General features: G+C 32.2%; 2 protein-coding genes across 3 annotated transcripts in view; both read right to left on the bottom strand.

The window, feature by feature from the left end:
* The window catches only part of LOC143919162 (uncharacterized), a 100,511-nt gene that overhangs the window by 13,712 nt on the left and 62,366 nt on the right, over nucleotides 1–24,433 (bottom strand). The window lies entirely within an intron of this gene.
* Nucleotides 6,292–8,845, bottom strand: LOC143919161 (zinc finger MYM-type protein 1-like). Its single transcript, XM_077441358.1, has 2 exons — nucleotides 8,645–8,845; nucleotides 6,292–8,574 (listed from the first exon to the last, which is right to left on the bottom strand). The coding sequence occupies exon 2, from the start codon at nucleotides 8,529–8,531 to the stop codon at nucleotides 6,351–6,353; it is 2,181 nt and encodes a 726-aa protein (XP_077297484.1). The 5' UTR covers nucleotides 8,532–8,574; nucleotides 8,645–8,845; the 3' UTR covers nucleotides 6,292–6,350.

The raw sequence follows: 24,433 nt of genomic DNA, 5'->3' as shown, positions 1-24,433 counted from the left end.
GTTGCTCGGGCGTTTCTTATGAGAGCCATTTGACCACGTACCTTACGTCTAGATTAGAATGCATTTTTCATTAACATATAAATCAAATACCTACATACATATGTATGTATTATATATTTGATTCCACGGCAGTAGGGAATAAAATATGATATTCTATTATTATTGGTTCTGACCAATAGGAATTGAGATTCAGATAATATATACTGCAAAGACTAATGAAATGGAATATATGTATGTATGAACATTTAAATAGATATTTGGTGTGCAATCACACAAAACCGTATGACACACAATGACACTAAACGAACGATTAATTTTACAGGTCAAAGCATCGTCGTTTACAGCTAATGAGGAAGTGCGATTTGCAACAATTGGAATTGACCTGTCAAATCATGCTACAGTGCATACACGTGACCGTAACAAGATAATTTTTTCAAATATTTTAATCAAACGTCTATGTATATCGGGGGCTCTCAAGACGGCTATCAAACCATGAAAATTATTATATATACATATAAGAATGGGAATCAAATATACTTCCAAAAGAAATCTCATTATAGTTTATGCAATCGCATAAGTATCTTCCTCGCCAAACGGTTTTTACGGACTCCAGTTCATGGCAGACAATATAGAATTAAATACCTTGACGTTGGGATGACCTGAAAACGGCTTATAGCTAGTTTAATATAAATATCGTAAAATATCGCAGTTCGGAATAGAGGCTCCCAGTCCAAAATATAGAAAAGCGAGATTGGAAAAAGCAAAAGTCAATAAACTACAGTGACGCTACAATCAGGCGTCTTGGCCATAGAACGAATTCACAACATCGGCCATCTTATTTTATATAAAAATATTTTTATCATTCATTAGCCCTTTGAATGCTGCCGTATTTACTGTTGAAAGCCTGCTAGTTGGCTGAAAATTTCGCCAACATTTCCAACTAGAATTATTTAGAAATCCAATAAAAAGCAGGTATAAAAATTGAAGCTAGTCCAAACAAACCCTAGATCACTACCCCTAGATAACTACCGCAGAGGATTTCGAGTTTTGTAAACGTGTGTTTAGATTGTCCAATATATCTTGCAACAATCTAATATATAATGTCGGAAGAGACTTTATATTATGTATATACATATGTATGTATGTATTGTTCCTTCGTTACTTTGTAAACAAGTCAAAATTTCCATGACGACATGGGGACGGGAGACGGGCCTTCGTCCCCGGGGCGCAGGCGCCGGATTCTGGTATACATACAATTTCGAAAGAGACTTAGTATATGTATATGTTTGTTTGTTCGTGACAATCAATTTAATAAAAAAAAAAACAAATGAATATTCAAATAAATTTGTATAAAATAAAGCTATTCAAATAAATTTAATAAAATGTTTACTATAAGATGAGTCATGTTTAAGCAATTTAAAACCACTAGTATAAAATAAACAAAATAAGTCTATTAATGAATGTATTTTTCCAAAACCACATAGTTACATCTTCTTCGTTGTTATTAAAATGTAATGCTCACAATCTAAATGCCAAGCCACAATCTAAAATACTCAGCAGTTACAGATTTCCATCGGGAAATTCTGCTATGGTTATAATTTATAAATTCAGAAACTCCGGTGTAAAACAGGCTTTATAAACGTTTGTTGTATTTTGAGCATGTACAAAGTAAGCAAGAAAAGTTAGTACCCGCTAAGCCTTTCCAGGTAGCATTGAAAAAAATGCATTGAACATGGGTCGTGTAATCGGTGTCATTCCTTTGTCAACGTTTATAAAGATAGATTTCCCCATATATTGATGACCAAACCGAGCAAAATGGCAAAGTTTGAAAACGATCGGATAAGAACCCAAACTCAAAATCGTTTCTGAAGTAAGAAGAGGTTTGTAAACTTCTTCACAACACTTTTTATTTAATAATATGTCATTGTAAATAGAAAAAGCTTACATTTTACGTGAGAACCACTGGAATATAAATGCACACAAATCAATAGCAACGGTTCAGTGACATCGAGCACACACTTCAAACATATTAAAAATAATAAACATCGACTTGGGAATAGTGCGAAATGAAATATGAACAGACGATCAGCGATGGCAAATCATCTAAGTGTCATAACCGATTGCATCTCAAAACGGCGTTGCACATAACTTTCACCTGTCATCGCAAATACGCTGATTAAATATCTCGTTACGGCTATACATGTGTGATGTAAATAATTAATAAATAATATTTATTTGTAATATGAACGAGGATTGAATTTTTAAGTGGTGAAAACCGTCGAGAACAAAGCGTATTATATTATGCTATACATAATGTAATGCGAAAGTTTGACCGGATGTTGTTTGTCTGCACTGTCGTATTATGAATTAATATCAAATGCGTTTAGAAGAAAATCGTGTGGAAATTAAATGCATAAATGCCAAAGTAAAATAGTTGATAAACGTCCAAGATAAAATTAGAAAATAAAACACAGACACTCGTATTTCAAAGCGTAAGCGCAATCAATTATAGAGACAGTCCAGCATGCGAACGATGCGATCGAAAAACGCGATAAAGTTATTACGATTTAATTTTAAATCAATTGCAAATCTGACCTAACGGAGAAAAATCGCACGAAAGATCAACACAGATCGCTTGCTAAAGTCAGATCAGCGGTTCTCGTGTGGAATTTTACCACGTAATTGACATCAGCGATCCTGTAGATCCTGTGATCGCACAAAATGAATTAAAGCTGTTTTTTTTATTATTATTGCTTTATCTATGTACGTAGTAACAATAAATGAAGTTTTGTGATCATGCGAAAATTCTAACTCGAGATTTTGACTAATTTTGATGATAAAATTAGGTGAACACCCGTCAACCGGAAGTGGCAGTTTATTCTTGTTCGATTTTTCTTCCACTATTTTTTTGACGATTTAAATACGTGTGCTCTTTACGAGAACATTCAAGTAAAATCCTTGTATCAATGTGATGAAAATAAAAAAATCATCAAATTTAATAAACCGGAAGTGGGTTTTTTTTCCTCTTACGGCGTAATTTTTTTTCAAATTTTTATATTGACCGGAAATGGTAACCCCCCTTATATGTAGGTGTTCTCTTTTTTGTAAGTTTTTGAATTCAATTATCTGCCAAATAACTAACCGAATCGGACTGAAATATTTTTACATGTAATAAAAATTATAAATTTTATACCCTATTATTTTTTAAATGTTTTTACCTGAACCGGAAGTAGTAATTTTAATCTAGAGAATCGAGGTATTTCAAATATTTTTAAATTGTACAATTACATTTTTAAATGATACAATATATTTTTCATTCCCACAATTTTTATTAAATTCTTAAAATAAATTGTTAGACGTCACTTAGTGATGGGTGTCACGACCGGCGCAAGTAGACCACGCATGGCTCTATCAGCTTGACTTGACTGCAAAAAGTAGTACTGCAAAAAGTTCAATTGTGAATTAGTCTACAAGGAACGTTCAGCGATCATCAGGTGCGACAGATTATGAAAATATTATGAAGAAATATACCTAAAATTAATTGAAAAATAATTCCTCGCAAAAGATAGCTTGTTGCAATTTTATACATAACAGTTTAGCAGACATGTATGTACATAAATCACTCCACACTTAAGCACATCAAACGATAATCCCTATCGAGAAGTAAGGAGCTTTTAAGTCGAAGATACGCTCATTTTAGCATTTGCTTATTTTAATAGCGACATTTAGCGACAAGGTAAACCCCAACATACCTACCTAATTCCATACTCGATCAAACCGGTATAATAACGTTTGGGATTCCACGTACAAAACACACAACCCATAAGACCCAAAGTGGAACGAGAACTCCAAACAGAAAAAAATCAACCATGCGATTCGCACGACTGCAAAGGATAGGATACAAAATTATATTTAGATCTAATTCAATGTCTAATACAACCCAACTCTGATCATCGGAAACGTATGAGAACAGGTCGTATGGTAACCCTAAATCATTTGTATCATTCCATATACATTTAAAAAATAAATAAATAAGTATATAAACCGCAAGACCGCGGGAACTGCAATTACAAAACGGGCATATCGGTCGTTCGCAACCTTTTACGACTCGGAAGACAACGGCCGTAAATAAAATACGACAAGTCCTTAGCGGGCGACGTATCCCCGAGAAGAAGACGGTGTGCAAATTATTATTGTTGGCAAATAATGAGTTGAATCTGCGGAGATAATGCTTTGAAAACTGGGTATGAGATATTTACCGGCCGGTCGTTTTCCGAGTTCCAACGGGACAAGATGCGGATAATAAATATGTTGTGACGCGAGATCGTCGATTTATAGTTACGCATACCAGATGTATTATATTATACGTATACATACGTAATATATGCATAGCATATAAAGTCTCAAGTGTGGTGTAAGCAAATTGTGGATCGCTTCGTCTATGTGATATTAGATATGTATGCGGATCGAGGCTGTGGAATCGTGTCACGGTTCAAAGGATGCTCGTATTGTGATGGAAATGGTGTGTTACATATTAAATGATATATGTATTTTCGATTGAAAATTACAACTCAAGTCATTATCTATAGTCTGTACTTAGTATATACAGGTTACTAGAACTAATTGTATATCTAAAAAAATGGGTATTATTGATAAATGTATATATGTACATATATTGATAACTTTAGCCAGCAACATAGCTCGGTCGTTAAGAGGACTGGATACCCAAAATTTTGTTGCCGTTCCTTTCTTCGATATATATATTGAGTGAATGTATAAATCGAGTGAAGGCGACAATATATATCAATATATATATTGAGTGAATGCGACAGTTGCGTCTCGACCAGATAATACCTATTTTAAATCGACAAAATCGAGGTTTCGTATTCTCCAGTTTTCTCCTCCGAAACTGGAGCAATTTTTAAACAAAACTTCATCATCGGTATGAGAAAGATATTTTCTGTGCATCTATCGGCGTATTTTTTTTTAAATCGACCGTTAAATAAGCACGCTGGACTCTTTGCGTGGGTGTAAAAACGAGGCGATTTCATAGATGTTTGGTGGCTCCTAGCTCCTAAAAATAACTAATCAAAAAAATAAAATGACAGAAACATGCCTATGGTAGATATCCTTAACATATTAAAAAATAATTTCCCTAGTGCCATAATTGAGGAAGGGAGGCCTTACAAGTAAACCCCAATGCGCCTTCCTGGCCATTTACAAACAATACAGCATTTTTACTACACATACATGTTGCTGAATTACGAGACACTGAAAACTCGCAAATTAACGAGACATCTATGAGTTGTACATAAATTTTACTGTACATAATCATACTCAAATAGTGGTGGCATAGTAGGTAGGAAGGATTTTAGCCAATGTTTAATCGGGAACCGTTTGAACAATGAAATCAGAGAAAATTGGAAACTCTGATAGGAAACGATCGACCACAAATATCCAGGTTTGACCAGCAGCACTACATAAATTATTTAATAGCTTAACGATCGAGCTATGCTGCAGGCTAAATGATATGATAAAATATGCATCTTCATCTACCTCTAATCCTTCAATTGTATAAAAAAATTCTAAGCTCCTTCAGTAACATCCATGCAATCGAAAAGAAACCACCTACAAAAATCATCTCACAATGTCCTTCTTAATTTCAGAATCGAATACTTCCACTAAACACTCATCTTCACAAAAAAAACTTCTAACATCTGCAATACATATTCCAGCCGTGTCTACCTCACGGCACCGAAAGTGAAAAGGCCGAAAAAGCAAATATCGGAAGGCAAAGATCGAAAATCGAAAGATCTTAAGTCGAAAAAATGGGTGCATGGTAAACGGTACTATATATATATAATATTTATCAGTGGCATGCGGTGAAATTATCTCTCTTTTTGTCATACGGCCTTGTTTAATATGCGCGCGCAGGATACGGGAGGAAAAGCCCGTTCCTCTTTTTCCTGTTGTATCCTGCTCGCGCAAATTAAGTGAGGATGTACGACGGGGAAGAGCACGCCACTGATATATATATATATATATATATATATATATATATATATATATATATATATATATATATATATATATATATATATATATACTAACCGTTTTTCGGATGACCGTCAAAAAGTCGAAAATGTTCGTTTACCATACATATGTACACATGAAAAACGGTTAGTATATATATATATATATATATATATATATATATATATATATATATATATATATATATATATATATATATATATATATATATATATATATATATATATATCAGTGGCGGGCGGTGACTTTTCAAACAAGGGATGCTGTCCCTTGTTTGAAAAAAAAAACCGACCAATTTATTTTTTAAAATTTAATTTTATTCTTCGTTCCTTTTTACAAAATTCATCGATAACCGCATCATAGAATTTTTTATTGTTTTTTAAATTTGACATTATTTTCTTTTCGATTGCAATTAAAGCAAGACCAGAGAGTCTTTCTTCACTTTGACTACTTCTGGTGAACGTTTTAATTCTTTTCATAGTCGAAAATGATCGTTCAGCCGATGCGCTCGTGGAAGGTATCGTACAAATTAATTGTATTAAACTAAATACTTGTTCCAAAACGTCTATTAGATCATCTTTCACAATTAATTCCTTTACGTCATTTATAGATTTCAAATGAAAATCTTGCGTTGAGTACATGTAAATTAATTCGCTTTTTAATTTCATAAAATCAAAGTATTTTCCATAAGTTAGGTGGAGTGATTTAAATAGGAAATCTGGAAAATTATTTTCATATTCTTTAAATTTTTTGACGTTAAAAAATTCGAGAAATTTTAAATTTTCGATATCTCGAAATCGATTGGTTGTATTTACTGAAAGAGTTTCTAAAATTTCAGAATAGTGAAGTTTATACGTTGTTTTCACATCTTCTTCACATTCAGCATATTTTCTTTTTCTATTAAAATTTTTAGTTATTACTTTGTTCCACAATGAATCAAAATCGTCTTTTTTGTTATCTAAATATTTTACAAATTTTTTAATTTCACTTACGCAATACGATATGTCAAAGGTTTTTTTTTGTAAAATTTCAAATAAAAAATCTGCCGAATTAAATATTGCAGAAAATAAATGCAAATTGAAATTGAATTCAAACTCTTTTAAATAACGATGAAGGACTTCAGCATTTATGACAGCATCAGTATCCCATTCGTCTTCGTCATTAATTATTTGATTAAATATTTCCATTAATTCTGTTTGATATTCTAATATCATATTTAAAATTTTGCTATTGTAGTTCCATCGTGTAGGGGCAGCAGTGGGAAATCGTTTTTTTATTTGACAATCGAGAAGGGAAATTCTTCTTGAAGACTTACAAAAAAAAGTTGAAAATGACAACATACGGCTGAAAAAACGTTTGCATCCGGATATATGTTTAACAGATTGCGACAAAACTAAATTCAATCTGTGAGCGTAACAATGGACAAATAAAGAATTAGGACAAATATCTCGAATTTTTCGTTGCACTCCATTATGCTCCCCGGACATTACAGCCGCTCCATCGTACGTTTGTGCAATTAATTTGTCCAAACAACCAAATTCTTCCAAGGTCTCACGTATGTGCTGAAAAAGAGCATTAGCTGTTCTATTGGGACTAACATCGACAAATCCAACAAATCTCTCCTGAATTTCATTATTTTCATCTACATATCTAAAAATAGTAGATAGCTGAGCTTTGCGACTGATATCTGTAGATTCGTCCACAATTATGGAAACAAATTTTGATGCACGTATTTCAGTTTTAATCTCATCTAGCAAGACTTTTGATATTGCGGATACCAAGTCATTTTGTATATGGTTCGATAGTCCAGTAAACACCGTAGAGTTATCTAAATGAGTTTTCAATTTTATGTCTGATTCACTCAACAGATACAGCAATTCAATATAATTCCCTCTATTTTCCGATTCCTGGTGCTCAAAATGTCCTCGTAAAGGTTGTTCTTGTTTTGCTAAAAAACAGATCGCGCTTATTAATTTCGACAAAATGTATCTATTTGCAGTAACTTCTTTGTTGTGCATTTCAATATTTGCTTTAAATTGAGCACTTAAAAAATTTTCTATACGAGGTCCCTTTCCAAATTTTTTAAATTGAGCAGCAGAACATATGTGAGCTTGAGAACATTCATGTCTCTTGCGCGATTTACTTAAATTGTTTAGGTCAGAAAATCCAAATTTACTCCAGACATTCACTTCTTGAGAAAATAAAATACATGGCCAACAGAATAATTTCGTTAAGTGAGCACATCCACAAATCCATGAAATTTTTTCGTATGTTTCTGTGTTAAAATACCTTTTAAATGTTTTTGTTTTAGACTGAATATTTAATATTGGTGTGGGTTTGGGGCTCTTAACAATAATCTCCTTTTCATTAAATGGGAGAGAAGCAAATCTTCTTTTCAGCACATTTTCAATTAAACAATTGCAATTATTATTGATCTCGACGACAAGTCCACTCTCATTGTTATTTTCGATATCCATATTAAAGGCAATAATGAAAACTCGTAAGTAGTGGAACAGTAAACTAAAAATAAAGTTAGACGAAACTAATTAAAATGAAAACTTAATTCAAAAGTAAAAAATAACCAACTTACAGTATAAATGATTAACTTCGTCTAAAGAAATGAATCGGCTAGCTTTTTGATAAATAACTTGGGGCGTAGCGTGCGGAAATATCGATCAACAGCGGCTTCCAAGTGAAACTCAATAGATAAGCAAACAGAGAAACCGAATCCACCGTAGAGGTTAAACAAGTGTCAACGCGTCCGCGCGAATATGACAGCCTCATAGTGCGCATGCGCAAATGGGATCGGTCGCGACTCCGAATCCATGACGCGCGCGCACTTCACTCAGCGTCTACTCGCCAGCGTCACTCGCCTGTGGCCGGCCTATGCGAATGCGGCCTATGCGAATCCTTAATAAAAATTATCAAAAGATCCTATATAATGCATCATGTAACAAAAAACACGTGATATGTGAAATATATATCATATACTACATCATAATCACGTACATCACTAAGAATACATCGAAGCGAAATTCAAATATTTATTAAAAATACTCTTGGCTTTTTAAAGTTATAGGGGATGCGCCGCATCCACCGCATCCATGGACCGCACGCCACTGATATATATATATACTTACCGTTTTTCATGTGTACATATGTATGGTAAACGAACATTTTCGACTTTTTGACGGTCATCCATTCCAGCCATATCAAACTAAGATGGTTTAATCTTATTAAGGGCCGGGCCGCACCGTGCAACTTTGTGGGCCGACTAGTTGCGCGACACGAAAAAATGTATAGAAATCTGTGCGACAAACAAGTTGACGGGTGCGGCATGTTCCATCTACCTGCATGCATTGGTCTGGTCCCCTCAACTAAGTTGTTCCTAAGACGGCCCTAAGACTTCAACACCAACTTTCTTTATCTATCTTTCAATCCATATAAATAATTCATAATTTCAATGTATTGACTCATTTGAACTGCACGTATACATATGTACATACATATATACCCAGTTCAAATTCAAAAGAATTTAAAAAAAGCTCCAATATAATGTGTGTATATATACGTATATAGATGTATTTATTACAATTTCCACGTTGATTTCACAAACACTATTGCTTTAACAATGCACGTGTTTCCACTTAAACCTTGTTATTATTATTATAACCCACTCCGGTATAAATCGCGAAGACACACGCATTCAATATGGAGAATTTGAATATGAATGAGTTTATACTATAGACAGGTACAACAAAAGAAACCAATAGTATCCGAGCGCACAAAAGAGATTTACGTCCACATTTTGAAGGCGCGGGTGCATTTGAATGTGAATGTTATCTGGCCGTATTGAACGCATCCGCAAATGTCAAAGCTCGCCCTGGAAAAATTTAAATTTGAAACGACACGCACGTTCTGAAAAGTCTGACGACGATGATGACGATTGTAATCGTCGAACGTGCCAGACACATCATCCATCTCGTTCGAATGTGTGATTGGTGATTGTGTGCATCGGTAGCACACCGCCAAAAGACAACAATGGGACAATGAGGGGCATTTTTATCTGAACGAACCATCATCATCAGTCATGTGTGCGAGTTCTCTAGCACACTAAACAATGTGCTTTTCATCCGCGGAGACAACGGTAACCGAAGCCTAGAGACACGAATGGAAATGCTGATCGTGAGCGGACCGGTGCAAGTCAAGCCACCGATTGTGCAACAATCCTCATTGAAATCAATGATCAATTCGACCGCACGAAGTTTCCAATGCTGATTATTGCTCGACTCACACCACTCAAAGCACAGGAGATGGTGATTATGATGAAAATTTCACTATTTTGACGAGGGAATTAAGTCTGGACAGGATATGTGACGGAACGCTTTGGCTCAGTGCAACTTCTGCTTGGTACCAAGTTAGTTATCCGAGAGTGCTAACCCTTTTTTACTGACCTCCTTTACGTTTCACATGGCTTTCATGTTAGTGGTCATTTTTATCTCTTATCCGATCGTTTTCATACTTTGCCATATTGCTCATTTTGGTCATCAATATACGTTAATGTATCGTCTGACATTACGTTTGAGATAAAATATCGTATACAACGGGTTTCAAATTTCGAGCTCATCGAGTTGCCTGACGTCTACAACGCCGACGTCAACCGCGTTATACTGTCTTCTAACGTTTTCGCCTTGATATGCCCATTTCAGATTTTAATTGTTAAAACGCCTATAATTCACTCTATATTTTATAAAATTTGCTCTATAGGTTCTCGTTATCTCTAATATTTAAATATTTATAGTTTTAACTCTCATATGTATATATAAATTTCAAATTTGGCGTCTAGCTTCATGTAATGTAATACACGATATATATTGATTTATGGCCAAATATGTCAAATCTGACATTTCACGGCTAAAAGTATATCTCTTCACGGAGTTTTATCTGCGAGATAAGTATTCAATAAGAAGTTATGTTGTATCTAATTGTTAATATGATTTACAATAAGCTTACATACATTTAGTTTTTTACAATAAGCTTATTTATTTAACTAGCCTCTTTATGCTCGAAAACGATTTGGTCGTCTGACAAAGTTTGGGTTCGTATCCGATCGCTATCAAACTTTGCCATTTTGCTCGTTGGTGAAAATATATCTGTAAATTATACGATGGTGAAAAATAATCGTAATAGACACGCTTGAAAATACTCCATTATCGTTCTCGGTGACGTCTATTAGTATTTATCCACACTCTTCCAATCGTTTTTTCCCTTTTCGCCACCCTCTCGCTATGTCAGATTCTAATTGTTTAAACGCCTATAACTTTTTTTCACTATATACTTTATAAAATTTGCATTATAGGCTATATTTATCACTCTTATATTTTTTCTTACTTTACTCGTAGGTTATATGTATAATGCATAGATATATAATACACATAGATCCGCCCTCACGCTTTATACTGGTCTCCCTTTTGGCGCATGCACAGTTTCTCTGCGTCGTAGGGAAAAATACCTTTTTTTCCCAACTTCCCCGCTAGTTAAACCCCCCGCACCCCTCAGTTAGCGAAGACAAGATCTCCGACCAAAATCACACGTCAGGGCCCATCTAGTGTATTATACATCAATGGTATAATGATTGTTCAAATGAATGTTAAATAGCATGGTGTTTCGGCCAAAAGTCAAATGACGTTTATATGTCATTTCTTTGCGCGTGCTGACAGATCTGCCGAAATGACAGATCCTAATCGGGATACTTCATACAGGTTTACATATAGTTTTACTAAATTACATATCATCAAATACGATGGTCTTTTTGGACAGTGTGGTTTTTTTTAGTTATAATCATACATAGTTGTGGAGTTCTATTGCGTAAGTTCTTCTTGGGCGCCTTTGAAAATTAGGATTTCTCGAAACTACGCCACTATTCAGTGCATTCTTCTAGGAACCGATGTTTGATGACCGGATAAATGCACTCAAGAGAGCTGCACTCTCGAGACATCCAAACTTTCAAAGATGATCAAGAAGAACAAAGCAAAAGAATTGCACAAAAAAGCGTCAAGGGTTATTTTTACGTTATCCGAATTATAATATGGATATATCCGAACGTTGCTCGGTAAAATAGGGATAAGGTCAAAAAATCTAATATACGACTTATACAATTTGGGGAAATTTAATATTGTATGTATTCTATAAAAATACGAATATTTTTTTGTCCGTTATGCAAATAACAGTTTTAAAAAAAGGGTTGGTTTAAAGGATTTTTTCAATTTCTATCCCTCCGAGCAACACCTGTTTGCAATAAAATATAAAAATGCTAATTTTTAAACATATGTATTTAAATTTATAGATATCAAAAAAATCTTAAAAAAAACGGTGTAAATATGCTTGTAAAATAATTTGAATAATAAATCTAAAACTTGATCATTTGCCAATTTACAATTGAAGTCAAAATGCTTTTAAAATTAAATTAAAAAAAACTTCTGCAATATAAGTCAAAAAAACATACATAAAAATACATTTTGACAAATTCAAAACGCATTTATTAGTAGTCAGTTATTAAATATAATATAATCGGTCAGAAGCTTTATATTTCAAATTACTATCCAATTATATAAATAAACGAAGCATTTAATTAATATACATACCGAACGATTATTTTATTTACTGACCATTCATTATAATAACTGACCGAATCATTTTTAGTGACTTACTATTTAAAGACAGGTCTTAAAATTAAATAAAAAACTTCTGCAATATATTCGGAACACAAAAAAAACAATAATATATTTTCACAAATTCAGAGAGCAATTCTCTAATCGTACCTTACTTTTTGGTCAAATGTTAATTATGATATAAACGGTCAGTAGGTTTATAGTTCAAAATACTATCCAACTGTCTAAATAAACGGAGCATTTAATTAAAATACTGGCCAATTCATTATAATACCTGACCAAATTACATATATACTGACAATTATTTTATTTACTGACCATCCGTTATAATGACTGATCAAATCATTTTAAGTAACTGACTATTTAAACAAAAGGGCTTAAAATTAAATTAAAAAAAAGCTTTTGCAATATATTCGGAAGTCAAACATACATAATAATATATTTTCACAAATTCAATGAGGAATTTTCAAATCACACCCTACTTTTTGATCAGTTATTAAATATAATATAATCGGTCAGTAGCTTTACATTTCAAATTACTATCCAACTGTCTAAATAAACGGAGCATTTAATGAAAATACTGGCCAATTCATTATAATGAATAATCGAATCATTTTAAGTAACTGACCATTTAAACAAAAGGGCTTAAAATTAAATTAAAAAAAAACTTTTGCAATATATTCGGAAGTCAAAAATTCATAATAATATATTTTCACAAATTCAATGAGGAATTTTCAAATCACACCCTACTTTTTGATCAGTTATTAAATATAATATAATCGGTCAGTAGCTTTACATTTCAAATTACTATCCAACTGTCTATATAAACGGGGCATGTAATTAAAATACTGGCCAATTCACTATAATAACTGAACAAATCATTATACACATACATATACTGACTGATTATTTTATTTCCTGACCATTCATTTTAATAACTTCCCAAAGCATTTTAATCGACTGACTATTTAAACACAGACCTTTTCAATTATGTAAAAAATTATAGGTACCCGTTGTATGTACATACATATATCAATGATGCCTATACATACTAGTATGCATAACAAAGCATCAACAGAAACGTTGAAATGAGAAAATGACATATGTACATAAATACAACCATCTCTACTAAATCAACAAAGATCATTCACAAACACACAACAAATATGTAGCAGCAACACTCAATCCGGAACCGATTGAATAAATCAAAAACAAGTATCAGTCTATAGATGCAACTTGGGCAGAAATTTCCCTGAATATTAAAGTCCCAGGACTTTGGCATGATCGTTATTATTAAAGGTGACCGATGTAGCGAACGCCGTTAATTGCGCTTAATGGGTTATTGGGCGCGCGTGTTGAAGCGAACAGGTGAGGTCGAAAAGCATTTCTGGAATGTAAAGCCAATATACACCGACATGCCAAGAGAGAAACGCATGATTTTTATTATTATTATATAAATAGATTCGTATACAATCTAAAGATGGAGGAAAAAAACCAGTTTTCTCGGATACATACAGTGAAAAAAAAAACAAAAAATAATAAAAAATTTGTTACCGAACTCATCTATAAAACACTATCTTCTTCGACATACATACATTATGAGTCTAGCACGTGCTGTGACGTATCCGTGTACACTTTTGTTTTTGTGCTACGAATTCTACTTTAGCACAACTTAATCTTTAATCGTTTTGATATGAGATTGAGAATTCGAAAACAAATAAAAATAGGTGCTACTTTAGTATGCGGTCTACCTTAGCATGCGATCTACCTTTGAATCGCAGTCGACTATTTTTTTTATTTGTAGCAACGAAATGTTTAATACAATTTGTATTTTTTCCTGCCGCCCATAATGTTGTCGAGGCATTTCTATCAAAATATCGTCAGCAGATACATATCTCTTAACCAAATCTTAAATGAATAGGGGCAACTTTAACTTAACCCAACCTAACCTGACCCTTAAATAAATAGGTGTTGGCTGCTAAGATATGTTTTTTTAGTGAAAATATTGATGGAAAAAAACTTAAAAAAAAGATATCTTCGCAGCCAACACCTATTTATTTAGGGGTCAGGATCAGTGGCGTAGCGAAAGGGGGGGGTCCAGGGGGTCTGGACCCCCCCCCCCCCCCCTTGGCGGAGTGCAGTCAGCGGCAAAATATCCCACTCCTGTCGCAATTGATCGTTTGTACCATTTTTGGATAGTTTTCTATCCCAAATCCATGACAGATTTTTAGGACGTAAAAATATACTTGAAAATTTCCAATGTTTGGTTTATTAGAAAACTTACATAAGTTTTTTGACAATATGATTCCAAATTTGCATTTCACAGTTTCGTATTTCAGCCAATAAACCAATAATTATTCATTTTCCAAAGCTTTTAATAATTTCATACGTAATTTTATTATAATACTATATATCATACTTATGTATACTTTTCTTAAAATCAAAAATTTAGGCCACGAGTTTCCTTTTACGATCCTATGATTCGTCACATTACAAAAGCAATAATAAAAAAAAAGAATTCTATGTACAACTTTGCATTTAAAATATAATAGCTGCAGATAATCAGATAGTAAACCCAGTCAATAGTTATTTATACCCAGGATAAAAGATTTTCTTGAATATGGTAGTAAAGAAGAGGAAGTAAGACGATGAATGAAATTAAGATGGAGTGCTTTCAGAAGAATTAAATACAACTAAAATCGTATTTTATGACTTTTGCATTCAAGATACTTTAGCTGTAGGTGTAGCCAATAGTTATTTATTTATTTATAGGATAAAGTATAAATATGTATGAACATTAACAGATGAAATGACATATAAAGAAAGTAGGATACAGTGCTTTTGGAAGAATGAAGATTTATAAATCTGGTATTCCTATACATATATACATTCATATAAAAAGGAAAGCTTTAAGTCGATGAATTTTGCTAATATTGAAAAATTTATATATAGGATTCTAAAATGAGTCATAAATCAAATGTGTAATATGTATGTAAGTATTTAGAAATGCAAAAAGATATTGAAAAAAAAATTGCATGAATCAAAAGGACAAGCAAAGTTAAATCTACATACATGTGTACATATACATATACTTACTGTACATATGAAGATAAAAAATAAGTTGAGATATTTAAGACAATAGATAGCAAAGGTTCAAATCATATCCATTTCAAAAGCTCGGTCTATAATTAATTAATCAGTAGCTTTAAGTGATTTCGGTCCGTTTTTATTAAATCTTGTCAGTAATTATGATAAATAGTCAGTAAAATAAACAAACGGTCAGTATTTTAATCAAACGGTTAGTTCATTTAGAATCGAAGAAGTTCAATTGTGCTTATAAAGAACAGTGAATTGATTTATTTAAGCAGAAAACACATAATTAATTTTCTAATTTTATATAATGTACATTTTGATGAATCTAATAAAAACCTTTAGCCAACAAACCGATAAATTCGTATATATCTACTGACCATTTCATTAAGAAGTTACTAGCCCACTGCATTTAATAAATGACCCAAAATTAAGTGACCCCAAAAGTTAAATATAAAACTATCACATTAAAAAAATTTGCTCTATGTAAAGCACAAACGAAGTGAGTGATTTTCTGATTTAATTTTTAATTAATGCATAAATATATTAACTTCTAAGCGGATAAATTAACTGAAAAAATCGTATAAAGTTACTAACCATCTAATTGGAAAAATATTGACCAAATGTTCAATATGAAACATTCACCTAAAAAATTTTGTTGTAATGCAATTTTTTGAAGGCAAAAACATGAGTGATTTCCCGATTTATTATTGCTATTTTTAATAAATTCAATTAGAATATCTACCGACCAAAATGTAAAACTGAACTGAAAAAATAGTATAAAGTTTACTGACCATCTATGTAATTGGAAAATTATTGACCAAACGTTCAATATGAAACTTTCGCCTGTAAATTTATGTATGTAGTTGTAATGCGATTTTTTGAAGGCAAAAACATGAGTGATTTTCTGATTTTATTTTTAATTAAGACAATAAAAATATATACCGACCAAAATTATAAATCAACTGAAAAATCGTATACAGTTACTGACCATCTCATTGAAAAAATATTGACCAAAAGTTCAATATGAAACTTTCGCCTATAAAATTTATGTAGTTGTAATGCGATTTTTTGAAGGCAAAAACATGAGTGATTTTCTGATTTTATTTTTAATAAATTCAATTAAAATATTTACCGACCAAAATGATAAATCAACTGAAAAAATCGTATACAGTTACTGACCATGTAATTGAAAAATTATTGACCAAAAGTTAAATATAAAACTTTCGTATAAAGTTACTGACCATCTAATTGGAAAATTATTGACCAAATATTCAATATGAAACTTTCGCCTAAAAAATTTAATTGTAATGCGATTTTTTTTAATGCAAAAACATGAGTGATTTTCTGATTTTATTTTTAATCAAGACAATTAAAATATTTACCGACCAAAATAATAAATCAACTGAAAAAATGGTATACAATAGAAAAATTATTGACCAAAAGTTCAATATGAAACTTTCGCCTATAAAATTTAGTTTTAATGCGATATTTTGAGAACAAAAACACGCGACTGATTTTATTATACATATTATAGAATGGACATTTTGAATGAATCTAATAAAATTATTTACCGACCTATACAGTACACACTAGTATATATACTACATATGTAATTAAACACTGACCCAAAATTGAGTTCCATTCAGTTCCAAAATTGAGTTCCAGAAAGTTCAATTCAAACTTTCACATACATATATATTCATTCTGAAAATATATATATAGTATATATGCAATTTAAAAATAATAAATAATTAAAACAACAGTTGGTTTTATGCATTTAAAAAAACGAGTAAATGACTATACATAATAACGATTTGGGTATTTTAGCGCCGTGGCGCCACATCGTAAACAAAACCTGTATTTAAACAAATTAAAAATATATATGTACATACAAATATTATATATATGGAATTGTACAGTTTCTTATAGAAACGATACCAGACTATTTATTGACCGTTGATTGTCGATCAAAAAGTCATCAAAGTCGGGGGAAAAGAATTGATTTCTGCGGGTTGATATACCGTTCGTTGTTTGGTTACGTGACGTGTACAACGAATCCGTTAGTTTTCGTATAATACGATTTTATGTGAATTTTTCGATATGCCCCACCTTTGAACCGATCGTCGTCTCTTTGTTCTCGTAGCTCGTTTGTTTTTTCACGAATCACGTTCTCGCATCCAAAAGTAGCCGATGACTACCCATCCGAGTGTAATAAATTTTCAATTTCTTACATAGCGATCGGAGATGAAAATAATAATAAAAAAAAAATCAACGACAATACGATTTACGAATTACGAGAATCTCGACCTGTCAATTTAGTATCGAAGTTTCGAAGAAAAATTAGTAGTTTGTATACTAATCGGCCGTTCACATTTGAATAATATCTTTGAGAATGTTTCAAAGGATTAAATTTTTTTTTATACATACATATATGTAGGTATATTATACATATGTATATTTTAAAGCTATGTGAAATATGTTTAATTAACTGTTGGCGGATTCGAAATTGTGAAATATTATATACATATAGCCCATTCCGAATGGATGAAAAGATGCAGAAGCAACGGACCACACAACTTGCATTTAACATTTCGCGAACCGAGTGTTTTTGCACAATTAAGGAAAATTTCATCGATTATGATCATGCGCCGAAATGTTACCTACGCTTCCAAACTGTATATCTAAAATCAACATTTAAACATTCATTATATAACCTACTAGTGGTTTTACCCGTCAGAACTCAAAGGGTTAAATTACACAAAAAGGGGAGGGGGTGAGGTATCGTTCAATTTTTTTGCAATCTTTCAGCAAAGATACATACACAAAAAACAAAGATACATATGTATGTGTTGTAGAGACCGCTCGGTCGATAAATTGCCAACATAAAGTTTGCGTAAACATTTGGAAATAATATTTATACAAAGAGTTTGAGAAGCTCTAGCGTACAATAATTGACTGATAGTACACATCAATAGCCAAACGTTTCAAAATAATTAAAAAAAAAAATGAACAGAGATGCAGTTATGTACTTTCATCGTTTGAAGGTCGGGCACTTTGGCACTGCAGATGTGCATAACCTTTTTTTCAACACCTTCTACCGAACATAAATCACAGTGCCAAGATTACACGAATTCGATTTATTTTATTTTATTAGACAAATACTTGCACACATTCATCGTGTCTGAAAAACTACTACGGCAAACAAATTAGTAGAAACTTGTCTAATGATAAGCTTGCCCACAAATTTCTACATTTATGTATCAGCATTCCAATAAATTATGTGTAGTGAAAAATACGTGTAAAATATCTATTCATACTATGCATTACTGGGACAGACTCTTCGTAAGGGTCGTTTAAATCGGCGATGCCGGTTTAAGATCTATTCATACTAGCACAGCACGTAAGAAAAATATTCTTCGGTACATGTTATATGGACACATTATTGTCTAACGTGGCGTAGACGTAACAGCAGTAGCCAACAAATTCTATTCATACTATACGGCAGTACATGTCAAGCAAAACCGATTTTCGTTAGCCACTGTGGAAATATTCACGCACAGCGTGACGTCACAGTAGCGAGTGTACGCGTACTTAAGAAAGTGCGCATGCGCATGTGAACATTTTTAGAAACGTCATATTTTGTAGTGTATGTATATGTAAGCCGATTTTGCCTTATACTCGGCCAAAACTTGTCTGAACGTGCCGAAACGTACGTTGCTGTATAGTATGAATAAAAACGGTTCGTTGGCGTGAGCTGTTATGCTGTGCTGTAGTTGTGAACTGCTGGATAGTATGAATGAACCTTAAATGGAATATTTTTTTCAATTCCGGCGGGGATTTAAATATACAACTTCTTTTGGCAAACAGTCGCTTAACCAAGGAGCTACGCTTTAGTTCTTCCATTCAATTTTGTTTTAGATTTTTTGTCGAAATTTGTGTATTTCATTTGATTGATATATTTGCATTGTGAACTGTTTTTAAATTGACAAAAGTTTAATTTATTAAGTTCATTTGCAAAACCAGCAGCGTGAACTAGTGGGTTGCATATTATGCTTCGATTAGAGTGGTCACAGTTCGATTCCCGCTAGTAGATGTTGGACAGATCTTGGTTTGTTACTTTAGGTCGATCGTTTCCTTTCAGAGTTTGCCAATTTTTCAGATTTTCATTGAAACGGTTCCTGTAAATTGGCATCTCCTTTCCAATCTATCTTACAAATCTCAAGTTATTTAGCTTCTTGAGGCTTGCCTATTTCTATAATAAAAAGCTGCGAAAATGTATCCATAGATGTCACTGTGGATAATGGATAATGAATTCGCATTGTATAAAAATGCTTGTATTAATTGTATTATTGAATTGTATCTGTATTAGCACACTCGTCACTTTTAAGCTATCTGTAAAGAAGAGTGTACATGTTCGATTGAAATAAAAATATGTCATGTAAGGAGATTACTATCAGACCATATCAAAGCAATTCAATACCTTCCGTAAAGAAGTTTTACTTCAATTGTTAACTAACATTTATCAAGAAATAACACAAAAAATATGATTTCTATATACAATCCCCTAATTTATTACAATTTTTAAAACGTTAGCTGACTATTGGGTTTTGTAGAGCTCATCTTATTGTGGTATTTAGTATTTAAAACCCGCCTTTCCAATCTGTTTTGCAAATCTCAAGTTATTCACATTCGCCAATTTCTATAATAAAAAGCTGCGAAAATTTCTCTATAGATGTCACTGTGGATAATGTTTGTATGAATTCGCATTGTATAAAAGTGCTTGTATTAAATGTATTATTGTATTGTTTCTGTATTAGTCGCTTTAGAGTGATCTGTAAAGGCGAGTGTACATACATACATATGTATATGTTCGATCGAAATATAAATAAAATAAACTGTGATGCAATAGTGCGGACTAATTATAAATCACCAGATCAACTAATTAAACTTGGTCCATTCGACGATGTGAGTATAATTGCGAGATTATCTTCAGTTGATGTCGATTTTTATTTTATTTTATTTTTACATATGTAGATATGTGTATACCAGGAAAGCTTGACAGGAAGACCCCAATGCGCCTTCCTGGACAATTAATTACAAACAGTGCAGCATTTTATTATTACATAAATTACTGTATTTCCAGAAGCTGAAGAACACGAAGTAACAATTAATTAATTAATCCATTGAGACATCTATGTATTTAGATTTTGCACATAATTTTTAAAAATTATACACACAATAAATACAGAAGATTTGTGACAACAGGAAAAATGATTTTTTGCCAATTTTGAGGAACCGTTTCAACAATGATCAGATAAAATTGACAAACTCTGATAAGAAACGATCGATTTGTAGTCACAAATACCCCCAAATCTAACCAGCAGTATGGCGGATCTAACTCACTGATCACTTGGTGCTAAACATACACGCTACCACTAAGCCATACTACTGGCTTAGTGGTAAAATGATAGATGCATAGATGTAGTTCTACGACAAAAATTTAAAAGCCATCTCGGCGTTGACCGTCACTGCGATGCGTAGAGTCTTTCTTGCGATCGCCGATAGCGTTCGCGTTAATAAATGCACTCGACGATGGTGTTGCGCATCATCCATCATCCGATGATTGCATACAAATGCATTCGATTAACGTCAACTTAATGGGGTTTTAGCGTCGCGTCGGGAAAAAATAGCAACACTCGACGTCAAACGCGCCCGAAACGAACCGTAAAACCATCAAATTGCCTTCCCAGAGCGCAAAGATGATAACTCAATAGTTGACTAAATTGAATCATCAAAATAATTTTGTTCCTGTTACCAAATTCCGTCAAAGCACATTGCCAACTGTTCAAAATAACGTAATGCAAAAGAAAGTTATAAATTTTAGCACTAATTACAAATCATTCATTGAAAGTTTTTCAGCTCTTTTTCCTATTATGCTGTACATTAACATTAGAATAATATAATACTATGATTACTAACAATATTAATTTAAAATATAAAATGATCAGTAGATATCAGTAGCTATTAAAATAGATATATAAGATGTATAGTGAACATAATTTTAGTAATAATAGAAAGCATTTAAAAATGAAAATTCATTGAAATATCAACGGGCAAAACACTATTGAAAATTATATATGTATCTTAAAATTTCTATATGTTTGCTACAATTAATCATCAAATCTAGAATATAAATCTACTATTTATTTATTTACATGCCACATTCGCCACAGCGACCAGAAATATAAGCATAATACAAATACTATATATTTTATTATATTATTATTTTTATAATTTTATTATTTTTATCATTTTTTTATTTTTGTGTTTTTTCTAATTATCTTACATAATTTATTACTTATTTGCTCGAATGTACTTATTATTATTAGTTAATTGTTGTTATAACTATAATCTAGGTTATGATTTTTATTATTATTATTATTATTATCTTACCACTATCATTGATACTATTTTATTGTTATTTTTTATTTTTAATGTTTAAATTTTTCTTTTTCTCTCACCTACATATATGCGAAAATTTTTAAAATGGTTCATCTTCTAATAATTATTTTTTGTTATCAATTTTGAAATCAATAAAACTCAATTTTCCTAACAAAATAAATAAATAAATGTGTATAATAAAATTAGCGAGACATCTATTTTATAGATAATATATGACATAGTAGGTAGGATGGTTTTTACCCATTTGATGAAGGAACCGCTTGCAACAATGCGAATTCATACAAAAATCCACAGTGACATCTATGGAGAAATTTTTGTAGCATATTATAATCAAATTAGCGAAGGAAAGGAGATGCCAATTTTACAGGAACGGTTTCAATGAAATCAGATAAATTGGCAAACTCTGATAGGATAGATCGACTTGGAGTCACATATACAAGGTGTGGCCAGCAGCACCGGGCCTGGGATTGAACCAGAAACCACTCACTTGAAAGCATTAATCACTGATCTATGCCGTTGGTTATATGTATGTATGTATATGTTGAGAAGCTTATTCAATATTTGAGTTATTTGACACTATATGTAAATGTGACAAAGTCCAGAGTCACGAATATCGAAGTCTGACCAGCAGCATTAAAGATAATACTCATAATAAACTATTTTTAATCGCGATCAGCTCATAGATCGAACCCGGCAACCTCTACGGTACATAATTAGTGCCACCCGACCTATTTGTATTGCATTGTGAATAAAAACCATATTTTTTTTATTTTACATTTTACAATTTCGCCATAGTGACATTACGGATTAGTTCCAGGTCGTCACTACGGCTAATTTATTACAAGACATTGAAAACTCATAATTAACGAGATATCTAAATACATAATTATTACATACATACACATGTAAATCGAAACAATACCTGACATCAATAGTCAGATATTACAAACATCGTATAAATACGATTAATGACATTTTTCATGTAACAATACGAATTTTTACATTCGATAAACAACCACTGAGATATTTATGGTGAGAAATCTGGCGAAACCTGAGATATAACAATAACTCAATGTTTGCAACAGAAAATTGGGAAGGAAAAGCCAATTTTATAGGAACCGTTTCAATGAAAATCAGAAAAATTGGCAAATACTAATAAGAAACGATCTCTTAGTGGGAATCGAACCCGTGACATCAAGCACGAAAGAATTCAATACTCACCACTAGACCACGCTGCTGGTTAAAAGGAATCGAAGTTGTGTTTGAAAAAAATTCCAAATTCTTTGAGGGTATCCAAACCGCCTAAATACCAGGCTTTGCCGAGTAACACCGATTGTCCGAAAATAACTTACAATTGAAAAACAAAATTAGGTAAGTTCATAATGAAAAGTATTGATTTCTTGCTCTTGATTAGTTGGTGTACATATTTTATTCGCTGCCCTAGACAATTAGATCTAGTGGAGTTATAGCCTTTGCGTTCCAAGGACGCGATAATATAATATATGCGCATTGCATTTTATTGCACAAGAGGCAAACTTTTACGATATAATACGTGTTAATATGGGTTTTCGTCGCATAATTCTCTCGTAAATCTTGCGAGATGTATTTTACGTGTATTCCGCGTGAAAAAATTCTCGAAAAGTCATCTGTTTAGAAGCTGTGATGAATATTCATCATTTTGTTCGGAGGATTTTATTGATTTTTTACAATCAATTAATTAGATTTTTTTGTCAAATTTCAATTTTATTATACGCTGTTCTTTGACCTTTTGCGTATTTTTCGCAATGCTGATGGTTCGATTGGAACACAATTTTTTTATACAAATAAACTTTTTGTATTTAATCTGGAATTCTAGATCGCTTAAATTTATACGCCTATTTACGATTGAAATATTTTTACAACTTTGAAAAACGCTATTGAGTCAATATATTTTATAAAAAAAAGAGACACGCATAAACTTATTGCCATATTGTATATATAACTAAATGAATTACCAGGCTTCGCTCGGGTGTGATTCACATTACTGGTGTATTATATAATTAATAATATTCCTAGGGTCGTAAATGATTAAAATATTTGTATTTATAAGAAAAATCTGGTTCAAATCAGTGACATGGCTTTGAATAAGAATTGCACAAAGAATAAATTTCTCT

Source organism: Arctopsyche grandis, chromosome 11 (assembly GCF_051622035.1).
Source record: "Arctopsyche grandis isolate Sample6627 chromosome 11, ASM5162203v2, whole genome shotgun sequence".
NCBI lineage: Eukaryota > Metazoa > Arthropoda > Insecta > Trichoptera > Hydropsychidae > Arctopsyche > Arctopsyche grandis.
This window is presented reverse-complemented; position numbering and strand designations above follow the sequence as displayed.

Excerpts from the sequence above, each read along its gene's own strand:
- LOC143919161 (XM_077441358.1), bottom strand. The coding sequence starts at position 8,531 with ATGGATATCGAAAATAACAATGAGAGTGGACTTGTCGTCGAGATCAAT.